At 38.1% G+C, this 12,403-nt stretch overlaps 1 protein-coding gene across 1 annotated transcript in view; it reads right to left on the bottom strand.

The window, feature by feature from the left end:
- Positions 1–12,403, bottom strand: part of COL25A1 (collagen type XXV alpha 1 chain) — a 297,785-nt gene that overhangs the window by 71,783 nt on the left and 213,599 nt on the right. Inside the window, exon 10 of the mRNA XM_084285919.1 lies at positions 9,528–9,563. Within this exon, the coding sequence (XP_084142045.1) occupies positions 9,528–9,563 (36 nt within the window). The remainder of the gene's footprint in view (positions 1–9,527; positions 9,564–12,403) is intronic.

Raw genomic sequence — 12,403 nt, 5'->3', positions numbered from 1 at the left:
GGAAGAGATACCTCAATGTGGGAAAGCTTAACTGCTTAATGTCACAAAGGAGTCCAAGCCTCGCTGATATTAATTGGGCCCATTTCTCGTCTGGCATCTCTGAAGTACCCAGGTGGTTTGTGGCCACAGCAGAGAGGGGAAGCAGCAGGGAAATAGATCAGCCAACCATGTCTTTGACATTATGTCAGTTTGTTTTGGTAAGAGTCAGACCATGTCCAGCACAGTCCTTAGGTAATCTTTTCCCCATGTTTCTATTGGAGGTGCTGGTCCTATATCAAGCAAGATAATTCTGAGTCCAGGAGGGTTCAAAACAAAAAGCCCCAAACTGGAGAATCCAACTCCTTCTGAAGTTTGAAAGGATAAAAGAGGAATTGATGCCAGAACTGGAATTATTCAGAAATCTTGAACAATAGTATTGATGCTTCAAATTGTTGGGCCAAATTGGTTTTTAGGGTACTGTGAAGTTAGGCTGAACTATCCCTTTCTGGTAGATGCAGGGCCTGTTGGAACATTGCTCTGATGCAACATTAACTGCTAACATGGAAAAGCTTCACTGGTTGTAATTCTTGGTACTGGATCCCCTGAACTAGATGAAAACCTTGCAGTTTTAAACATGGATTCACACGTCTGGGCCAGACATCAGAACTTGCAAAAGCACAAATTAGTGTTTCTTCTTGAAACTTCTGTCTGATTATCTCAGCAGAATGAGGGTCTTGCAAGCATCTCCTTTTGACTGTAGGGACAGATTTTGTAAAAGGAAAGACACCTGTGTGATGCAGGATCACAAATTTCCTCCTTTTTCTTCAAAAGGACATGAAAGTACCCAAGCACTCAGCTCTGATGATGATTAGAGCAGTGAGTAGAGTGATCACGTGGTTTTTCAGAGTGGAGAAAAATCACACCAATCTACCACATTTACTACCATCAGTAAACTGTTATTTAAATATTTATTTATTTATTTCAGTAAGTGCCTGAATTCTAAGCATAAGATTTACTTGAGGCTGAGGGCACCATTAGTACATAATGTGGTAAATGAACAGGCTATTGCTTGCAAGCAATGCTCAAGAAGTCTCCAGGAAGACATCCAGCTCTATGAAAACATCACTTGGGAGCCTTCAAAACAAAGTTACTCTCTGAAGGTAAATTTATCACTCACTTATTAATAGTATTCCCCAAAGTGAACTGTGAAATGTGCTGCTCTTTTGAGCATTTCTGTGCCTGGTGCTTGTAGCTGTCAACTTGTGGGATGGATAAAATTCAAAACACTGTGGATGCCTCCAGGAAAATATCTTTCCCTAGAATTTTCCCCTCACTGCTGCCATCATTCCAGCTCTTCCAGAGGAGTTACTGAATAAGAAAGTATTTACACAGTAGCAAAATCTGGCTCTCATTGTGCTTTTAAAATGAACCATTTAGAGAAAAGCTGTAGATACTTACTATTAGATATTTTATACAATTAGCAGTTTTATATTTCTCGTACTTAAACTTTTATTCAGACTGGAAATTACTCCCGTGTCTCATGCCCACTGAGCTATTACACCAGTCAATGACGAGAACAGTCATCAAAAATACGGCCACCTTCAGCAAGCCGATTGAAATTAAAAGCTTAAAGTTAAAAGTTTAAATTTTACAATTTACATGTAACAAGTGCTTCGTATTCTGTGAGTGCTCAGACTGTAAGCTACAGCTGAATACGACAATTTTCCTATAAAGGGCTGCTCCCTAGCACTGGGAAAGAAGCTCACAATTATGTGGAAACACAGCAGCTCATCAGCTGACACCTCCCATCCATCCCTCACATATGCGTGTCAGCAGCCACATAAACAGAAAATCTGAAATTTAGTTACTAACAAAGACTGACTTTGACAAACAGTAAAACACTCCTGAATTGCCATGAAGTGCCTGTTTTCTACGAGTTACTTACATTATCTAAGGAAGGTACAGAATTGCACTGGATAAACAGAAATAAAAGTAAGTAAATACAATTTGTGAGAGGGAGGAGCATGAAGGGATTAAAAAAAAAAAAAAAGACTTCAGTGCATTCCCAGAGATACAAGTCATAGCTTCCAGAAGTTCATAGCTTCCAGAAGATCCTGTATAGGAAATGGGAACTTCAATAGGACTGATTATTTTTTTTTTTCTAAATTTTTAACTGATCTGGGAAGAAGACTGCGTTGCCCACTTGATGAACAGACAGTAACACCAGCAATTAAAATCTTTGTGTAGGTCTTGAGACAGGACCAGAAGGCAAGAAATACCAGAAGGGTTCCACAACCAACTCCCCAGGTGTTTTCTTTTTGGTATGTGGTATTTTTTTCCTTAATAATAAGTAACATATAGTTATTCAGCTGCTGTGACTATCATCACTGGGAATATGAAGAAGGTAAAACTAAAGCCTACAGGAAAAGAGCCACAGCCTTCTTTCACCTCCTAACTCCACCTCCCTCTGATATCTATATCAACAAATATCTATAACTGTTATCAACTTCATCTACACAGATTATCCACCTCTTGCATGTATTATTGGAAATTGTCAGAATTTCCATGTAAGGGTGCTTGGATCAACTTGGAAACCACTGGTGACTGATGTTAGAGCACTCATTTTTTAAAGAGCATCTTGGTTTCAAAAACTCCAGTTCATGAGAACTATTGACGCCATTCAATTGTTTGGATAAAGTAACTGCTTAGCATCTTTGAAAATCAACCTGTTTTCCTTTAAATTGCTAAATACTTAGTGGGAAATTTCAGCTGATGTAGCTGAAAAATTTGGTTGATATGGTTGCCCAAATTAGGAGGATAACTAAAAATAACAGAAATTAAAAATAGTTCTCACTATTTCAGATACCCTGAACACTTCTAAAGAACCATTTTCAATCTTGTGCAACTGAGTAAACTAGTTACGCAGATGTGACAAGCTGCTGCAGGGCTTCATTGAAGTAGATTCTCATTCAATTCACTCCTCAACAGGAGGCCGGAAAAAGAAATTGTGTTGGTCCCAAGAAATTCAACTGCTATTTGTATGTTTCTGGAGAAGGAGAATTATCTGATATGTACTTACGCACTTGAAAAACTGGGCATCCAAGGGTAAACAAATGTTTTTAAGTGTTCTAAGCAATTGTGGTTTTAAAAGTTAAGAGATTTCCATGATGAATACCATTCTTCAGCCTCTGTTTCCTGAAATCAAGGGATCTCCAGGGCTTGATCCATATCAAATCTTGGCATCACAGAAATGATCAAAGGAAGTTACAGCCTGACACATTTGAGTGCCTTGACTAACAACTACCTGAAATAATAATAACAATAAAAACTGAAAATGTTGACCCAAATGTAGTAAAAAAAACCCCTCTGAGTCCAGAATTCTTCATAGATCTTGCTTCTCATGTTACAGTTATGTTTTTCTTTTAGGCTTACTTTGCTGCTTGTGCTTCAGCAAGCTGAAAAATAATGCTGCCCTGTGAAGGTTAAAGCTGTAATTCAAAGACACAGAAATTCAGGGTGTAGTACTTTAAGAACAGGCTCCTGTGGTGTTTTTATATTTAATTTCCCATGTCTCCGTTGCGTAACATTTAAAGAAATGTATAAAATAGGAAGCTTGGAGTATTTTCTATTTGCAGGTCTGGGATAGGTGTAATGATTTGTTTTACAAGGTATCAGATTTCACAGATAGCGACCACAAACACCAAATGAAAAAGCCTAACAAAAATATAACAAAAACATAAACATATACTGAAAAAGTTGATATACTGAAAAAGTTATAAAACAAAGCATGTCATGATGGTTCAATACATGCATACAAAAAATCTCTTATTCCACAGCTCTGAAATAAAACAACAACAACAACATTTAAAATATATTTTTGTTTTTTAAAAACACTTCCACACTACCTGTCTAAAGTAAAGATTCCTTATAACTAGAAGACCTTTAGTAGGTACTGTATCTATTTTCTGTGGGACAAAGGAAGTACCAAGAATGTATCTGAGAATGCATATTTTCCCTTGTGCCTATAAGAATCATGAAACATTATTTTTTCCACAAACCTAACAACAGAGAATTTAGGAAGGAAACCCAGAAGATGTACATGAAGAGGAAAAGCACAGGTTTCACACAAAGTATTCACCCGCATTTCAGAGAAACCTGTGTTCTGCTTGCTGATCCCATTTGCTGTGTGCAGCAGGCATGCAACGTAATTCTGAAAATGTGTTCCTGTGTGTTTGAAGAGTGTTTCATAAAGACTGCAATATCTGGAGTACTAGTATTGAAATGTGCAATGCTTTAGTACTGACGAACCAGCTAGATAAAAGAAAGACCAGCTAAGAAAACAGATCAGCTATGATGGGAAACCTCACATAACTTTTGATTAAGCAGCAGTCTCATATGCTACCTTCATTGATGAAAGGAGCAGCAATAACTGTTAATTAGTGCTCAGGCAGAGCTTCTCATCATCATTCTCTTAGTCATGGTTCTGACATCCCAGGCAACCTTTACTGAAGTACAGATGTTCCAAAATGCCAAAGACTAATTTCCCTAAGACTAGCACTTATAGGTTAAGGCAAATGCATTTATACTGTGAAGAAAAAAAAAAAAAAAAGTTACTGTGGGAGGCACAGGCTGAAATTTTCCACTTCAGCTGCTAGTTCTCCATAAACTCCAAACAACACCTTCTAAAATTTACTGTGAACATGCTTCCAGAATGAAACCAAGAAGGCTGTTGAAGAACTCTGGCTGTTGAAAGCAAAATCACAATTAGTAATTTCCTGGAGGAACAATGAAGATTCACACCAGGTGAGAATCTGTCCTTGGCCATTGGCCTGAAAGACTGAACTGAAGCTAGCAGCACTTCTCAGTCAGTTCTGCCAACTCCCTCTCAGTTGTCGTTGGTGGTGTTTTTTTTTGTTGGTGCTGTTTTTTTGCTTGTTTTGTTTTTTAAACCTCAGACAAAAAATGTATATTAATACATTTTAAATATCTGACTTTTTACAGATTTAACTGCAAAGTTACACTCTTCTACTCTTCACATGTATGGGAATATCCTTTGGAAAAAGGTCCTTCTTATTCTGAATAACCAGTAAAAAGAGTAAGTCTTGTTTTCTTGAACAGATGCCCAGCAATACTGTACTAGCACAAGACTGCTAGTTTGGAAAACAATACATCTTAAGTAGAGTGATTTTGCATTTGGGTTAATCATTATAGTATAGATTTCTTTTGCAAAGAGACACCTTTACCTGCATTCCTTGGTTGTTCTGGACCTTTCTGTTCATGAAAAACAGCTGTAAAATTACTTACATGTCTTTAAAGCCAATATCTGGAGAAAAAAATATATTTTTTCTCAATGACAAGAAGCTGTTGACTCTTACAATGAACACATTTAAAATGACTTATTTTCCAAGGAGTTAAAATTATCACAAATTTTGATTTTCCATTTTTTATCACTATGCACTGGTTGAGAATAGTTCTAAATCTAAAAGTACCAAGAATGTTTGAAAAAGTCCTCCCATATGGAAATTAGAAATAAAAACAACCTATGCATACCTTCTGTCCTACTGCAATTTTTGAATTTGAAAACTTCAATCTATCAGTGTCAGCAATTGAGGTTTCTTGTCACTGACTACATTTAGGACCTCATTAGCAACCAGGAATCCTAGCTTGTAGGTGCAGAAAAATCACAAATTCATTTATGATCCATTCTGAAAAAATGAGAAGATTAAAAAAAAAAAAAAAAGTCTGGCATTTAAGAATCCTTAACACCAGGAAGAGAAGGTAAATGTCATGGGAAGAGGGATGAGTTATGAAAGGCAAGGCACAACTTTAACTGAAAAGGTTGAAAAGCTAAGGAAACTGCCAGTCTTCCCTCTTGCATAGCAGACATTTTGCTAGTTCCACATTACATTACAAAACTTAATCCCTTTGGCATTACCCCACTGCTTGGCCTCCCTCTGAATTCTCTGAATCCTTTCTGCACAGAGGAACGATGCCTTCAACTCCTGCAGAAAGTACACCCAAAGGGCTTTCAAGTGCCCTGGAAACCAGACACAAATCGGAACTAACTAGCCATTCTTACACTCTCTTGTAACATTAAAGATGCATACAATCACTCCTTTCTAACTTAGAACTAAGCGTCCACCTTACTGAAAATAAACTGAGCTCCCTTGTTCCCTACGTGGCTTAAAAATAAAGCAGGTTCTTCCTGACATACCAACAAATAGTGACAGAAGACCTTGCAAACCAGCCCTCCACAACATCTCAAACACAAGAGCAACAGAAGCACGCTGGCACTCTGACAATCTGGGAACATTTTCAACAGGGAATGAGACACCCCTGTAAGCAACAACTGGCTTTCCAAGCCCTCTCCTCCCACCACCCTGAAGCAACCCACACATACTTATATTGGACATGGAGAAAAAGAAAAGTTATTCCCTGTCTTCAGGTTAAATTTCCCTTGTGCACCTAAGATTGGTTGAGCTCTCTCATGACAAAGTAGAACTCATGCAAGAGAGCTCAGACATTGTCATCAGATACATTATCATCTGTATCTGGTCCAAACAAGTCTCCCCTGCCTGAGAGGGAGAAAGGTCCTGAATTATTACTGCACTCTCTTACACCACCTGAGACATGATTTTCTTTTTCTTTATTGACACAGAAATTCACTAAGAATTGAGAAGAATGTGGCAGCAGGTTCTCAGGTGGAATAAATTGCCCGGTCTTCACTAGAATCACTGGATTTCCTATTTCAATGAGAAATGAGAATATTTCTTATTTCAATGAGAACATGAACACTTCTAAAACTCCAACTGCATTAAAATGATTTCAACTTCTTGTGAATCATTGTTTGAGTAGGTCACAAGTTCCTCAAATGTGTAATAGGCTTGTGGTACATTCTGAGACACCAGCTGGAAAACATGCTATTATCTCATTATCTACCACCTTGCACTCTTCAGGAGTTTTATTCTACTTCTTGTAAGAAGAGAAAATAGAAAACTAAGTAATTTCAAGCTATGCCATTGTTGGTTCAGAGGTTAAAACTGAGTTCATCAGCTCTAACAATATTCTGTATATTCACCTAGAAATACTGAGGCATGTTACTGAACACAAGTGTAAACCACTTTTGGAAAAGAAAAGCTTCTATCCCCACTATTATAATCTAGAGGTCAGGCCTGCAGCTCTTCTTGAATTAAACAGCACCACGTGATTTAAAGCTGCTGAGAATGTGCTCCTTTAGGATACAAATAGCCTTTGGCTTCCACCAACATCAGCAAGTACATCCAAAACTTAGGGATTGTTTCTGAGCATCTGGTGCTCTCCTTGGTTGTATCGTCTCCATTCTGGAAGAAGAACCAGAGTACATGCCACACTACTTGGCTTCTTACTGGAAAGGGTCTTGGACATGAGGGCAAGTCAGAATCCACAGGTGGACTTCTGGGAGGCCAGGACTGTAGTGCTTTATGTGCATCTATTTCCCAGATTCTACTTCAAATGAAGAAAAACCAGATACTTGTACTTCAGACTCAGTGTGAAACAAAGGTTAGTCTTTACAAAATAGTTCCTGCAATATTAACCTAGAAGTCCCTCAGGGCAGAGGTCTGTGCTATAATTTACTTTGAAAAGATGGATGGATAATATGGAAAAAGAATTACAGGTAGGCCTGTGTTCTCCACAGCAAACTATACCTATTTTCTCTGGCAGCACAATTTACAGTGCACCTTTTGGGAAATCAGCAACTTCTGTAGCAGCACCTCAAATTTCAATATGGAAGTAAAGAGATATTTGAGTGAAGAAATACAGGATGGAAGAAGATGTTTGATGAAGCTAGACAGTATCTCAACAGTTGTAGCACTTTCCACAGGGAAGACAGTCTGGAAACCTGTACTGGCATAAAGGGTATGTCAAAAGCACCAAGAAAAATAAAAAGAAATTAATTGCCTCCCTGATACCCTGGTGCTCTTTGCTTGATCTATACACAACTTAATGCTTAAGCCATAAGAATAGCTTTTAGACCAAGCACTTGGAGCTGGGAGTTCATATAGTCTGGGATCTTTCTCTAATTCAAGCTTGATAATTTGATTTTTATAATACTTTTTCTCCCTATTTAAACACAGCTGCATTTAGAGAAATGGCTCAGTAGCATTTGTTTAGTTCTTACACACAGATGGCTAGTTTAGAGCGGTGGGAATCTTCTGAACATGATGATGGACTCTCTTTGACTTTAAAGACCCTCACAGAATCTGTGACCCTGAAGACCTGGTCTTGAACAGAAGGAAGACACTGTTGAAGAATGTGTGAGCATGGTTCAGAGGTCAAAAAGGAGATTACAAATGAAACAAAACAGAACAACAACAAAAAAATATCCTTACTATCTATTATACATATTAATAACGATAGGGCCTCATAAACCAAAACAGAAAGAAGAAAAAATAACCTACAAATGTGATAAAACACAAGGTAGTATCTTTAAGAGGCTTTGATTTTGGTTCTCTTGAATCTTTATTTTGAAAAGAAAAGATATAGGACTAACTTCCTGATCACAGCAGATATTTCAGAGTCTCAGGATCTTAGCTTATTCTTCCAAAATACTTTGGATTTTGTCAATCCAAAATTCATTGAAATTTTTCAAGATAAAGTATCATCACACCTGTTTAAACTTCATAAATTCAAATAGGTAGTAATCATATCTGCAGTGATTGCTAAGCATATAATCTTCCTTCTCAGAAGCATTCAGGAATCAAAAACACATGGCATGGGCTACAATTCTGTCATCTCTCATAAAAAAATAAAAATGACCACGAGTGTTTAGGGAGATCTTAATGAAAAAAATCACTGCGTGTTTCACAGTTCTGGGACAGACAGAAACTTCTGATGCTTTACCCTGTGGCTGAAGCTGATTTACAACCAGTGAAGCTTCAGTTTGCTTCCAAATGAATAGGGCTAATTAGTTCCTGATGTGACAGAAAACATCTTCTCCCATATCTGAATATTTGGGAAAAGTGCATTCATTTGGCTTTTATATTCTCCCACACATGACAAAAAAAAAAAAAAAAACAAACCTCAAGAGAGGATAATATTCTGACTGTTTCCGTATGCTGTACTGCGCCTTCGCCGTTCCAGCAAGCAGCAAGCAAAGGGACAGAACAATTGCCACAGAGACAGCTGGGATTTTGGCCCTTAAAATAAGTAGATGGCTGTTGTGCTGCTCCATGGTCTCAAGGCAGACAATTCAACTTCAGTGACAGTGGTAAGTGGGGGTCACAAACCAGGCAAACCTTGCCTGGTTCTTTTGCTTTGCTGTGCCCCTGACTATTTTATTTCCCTCTGTTTCTGCAACCTGAAAGAACTGGCTGGTCTTATATTACAGGCAACTGTATGTAAAAAGAGGACATTTGTCTTTCTCGTGTATTCTTCACAAATGAGACATCAAATGCACTGAGACAAAGGAAGGTTTGGAAATACAGTTATAAAGCTCTCTGGAATTCCACGTTTTCAAAAAGGTGTTAAAAATCTGTTACAGTTTCTTAGCAAACTGGAAGAGTACTTACTGTCAGTCCTTGTTCGCCTGTTTTTCCAGGCTCACCCTTAAAAAAAAAAAAAAGTGTGAATAATTTCAGGAGCATGTCTTGAATTCATTGCTTTACCTCATAACATTGACTTTAAAAATTCCATTCTTTAACAGGTATGACAACTTACTACACATTTTATATATATATATACACATATACACATTGCTTTTTAAAGTAATAGGCCAAATCACATGTATTTTAAGAGGCAAAGTACTATTTCACCATCTTTTAATGGTGTAGTTCTCCAGGCAACAGTCAAACACTGGTGTCCTGATTCCCTGCCCCTTGGTTCCAATCATAATATTCCACTCCAGTGAATTGTGCTAAAGAACACAGAGAAAGGTTATTTTCACATGTGTGCTGAATCCCACTGTTTACATATTCCAAAATTACTGAGTGTTCTGTGTCATCACCACAGTCAGCATGCATAACTTACCGTTGCAGATTATCATATTGTGTAAATCCATGAATATTGAGATTTTGAAGGCATGCGATAATTACTCATCTGTTAAATACCTGGACTGCTTTTCAAAATGGTAACCCATCATTTTTCCAATTTAGCCTTTCTGCAGGCACAGATCTACATAAAGTCAGAACCTATCTTCTCCCTTTTCCTCTCATATGAACACATACAACTGTCCGACGAGACAGTAGACTGGATCAGTCATACAATATGGGCTAAAGATATCTATCCAAAAAAACACAGTTCCTATCATTTTTATTTATCTAGTTTACAGATCACTCCCTTGTAAACCCAAATGTGCACAGGGCAATCCATGCGCTTTTTTATCAGTGCAGCTGCAGGAACATCTTTACCAGCTTTGTCATAAAAGAAAACCTGTCAAAACCAGATGGGAACTGTTTTGATGCTGCTGTTCTTGGCAACTGAACAGAATCAGAGCTGCTACTCTGGGTAGGTGTGCATTCAGAAGCACAAATGTAGCATCTGCAAACACACTGAGAAACCAGTGAGAGAGAAGCCACACAAGCACAGGTTTCAGACAGCAAATTATCCAAGCTGGTTGGACTTTTTGCTCCCTCTGAAACCTTGCTAGCTGACTTACACAGCAATCTCACAATGGCTGCTGGAGTTGCTCACCTGGGCCCTTTGGGACATGAGCGCAAGACTTTCTCAGGACACACAGCAAGTGTATTTGTACGGGGAAAGGCAGGGCATGTTCTTGCAGCCCTAGTGATTATAAGCTCCTCGCTAACAAGGAAATGCTTGCTTAAGGAAATTACTGCCTTATCACGGAGGCTGGCCATGGTAAGGACTTTCTCCTCTAGCTTTGTAATGCTGCAACGTCCCTACCTGTAACACAGTATAGCTACTGTTTTGTTGTTCACCTCTTCGGCTAAAAGGTCCGCACAAGCCTTTTAAAAATACAAAGCTGTCACTGCCTCTGGGACAAGTATTCCCTTTACTGCTCTCCTGCTTGACTGTGTATCAATCATGCAGCCATGGAAGAACAAGCCTTTCAAGGATCAGCAATTTAACCTGTGGATACAGGACACTGAGAAGAAGGAGGATGGTAACAACAGTCAGCAATCTGGTTGGTTTCTGAGTCCTTGTTGTATCTGATTCTAAATCTGTACTATAAACCGATTTTCCAAGGGCTTAAGATAGCCACAGCTGGGGAAAAAAAGAAAAGAAAAAAAACTATAAAAAGAAACTCTCTCTTGCCATCTAAAGTCAAAATCACTACAGAACTATTATAACATGGCATGACCTCATTGCATAAAATACATTACTTCCCTGTTATGAGAAACACTGATGTTCCCTTTGCTAAGCAGCAAAAAAACCCAAGCAATCCACAGTCAGATTGTGACCAGCAACACCAGCTGATTCTCCTAGTCTCTTATATGTGAATTATAAAAGTGGTGTCCCTGCAGTCAGAAATTTCGTTGTGGCTTCAGCCTCAGCCCTAACTACTTTAAACCAGAAGAAACTCTGCTGAATGCAGTCAATTTTACTGCATTACAAGACTAACAAGAAATAACTCGATGGCCAAAGTAAAGCATTGTAGTGAAAGCAACAGACTTCAAGGTTAATTCCGTAACCTTGTGCTAGAACTTGGCAGAGCAATAAGAACCTAGTGGTTTTTTTTTTTTTTTTTTTTTTTTTTTGAAAAACAAACAAACAAACAAACAAAAATAAACACTAGTGTACTACAGGCCTCAAGGGACATTTCAGACTTGTGATGTGTCCCCTGCCTATCATTCAGTTTCCACACTAATAATACAATGGCATTTGTGATGAACAGAGAGGTATTTCTTTCAAACAAATAATAAAAAGCAGTCACAAACTATAAAACTAATATACTCATATTTCCACAAAAAAAAAGTAAAAAAAAAAGTCCTGCATTTATACATCTGTTTACGTGTTTTGTATCGATTAAGTGATCATCATGAAGTGCTATGGGTTGTGAGTCTGATCCAGTGCCTAAAACAAACAATAAGCAATATACTGTATTCTGCTGGTAGTTCTAATGAAATACAGGGGATGAGACAAACAAAATGGTGCTATTATAGTTGTGTAAAGATGGCAGAATTTCACTCCAACATTTATCATACTTTGGGCGGCATTTAGCAGTTTATTACTATAATTATATAATTTGAGGATAAATCATTAGGAAGCAAGAATCCAAGCCAGCCCATGTAAAGTCTCAAATTCAGCTTTATCTTGAAGTCTGAGCAGCAACATTTGCTGCTTGTAGAGTGGGGCAGACCCTCCTCACACAGCTATTAAAACATCAATGAGCAACTCAGAAACCTTATAAGGTGTGGGGAAAACTGTCAGGGGTGGGAGAGAAGAAACCTAGGTGTTACTCTTGGCCCTGCTATGAACTTGCTGT

This window comes from Netta rufina (assembly GCF_964035555.1).
Source record: "Netta rufina genome assembly, chromosome: 4".
NCBI classification, from domain to species: domain Eukaryota; kingdom Metazoa; phylum Chordata; class Aves; order Anseriformes; family Anatidae; genus Netta; species Netta rufina.
This window is presented reverse-complemented; position numbering and strand designations above follow the sequence as displayed.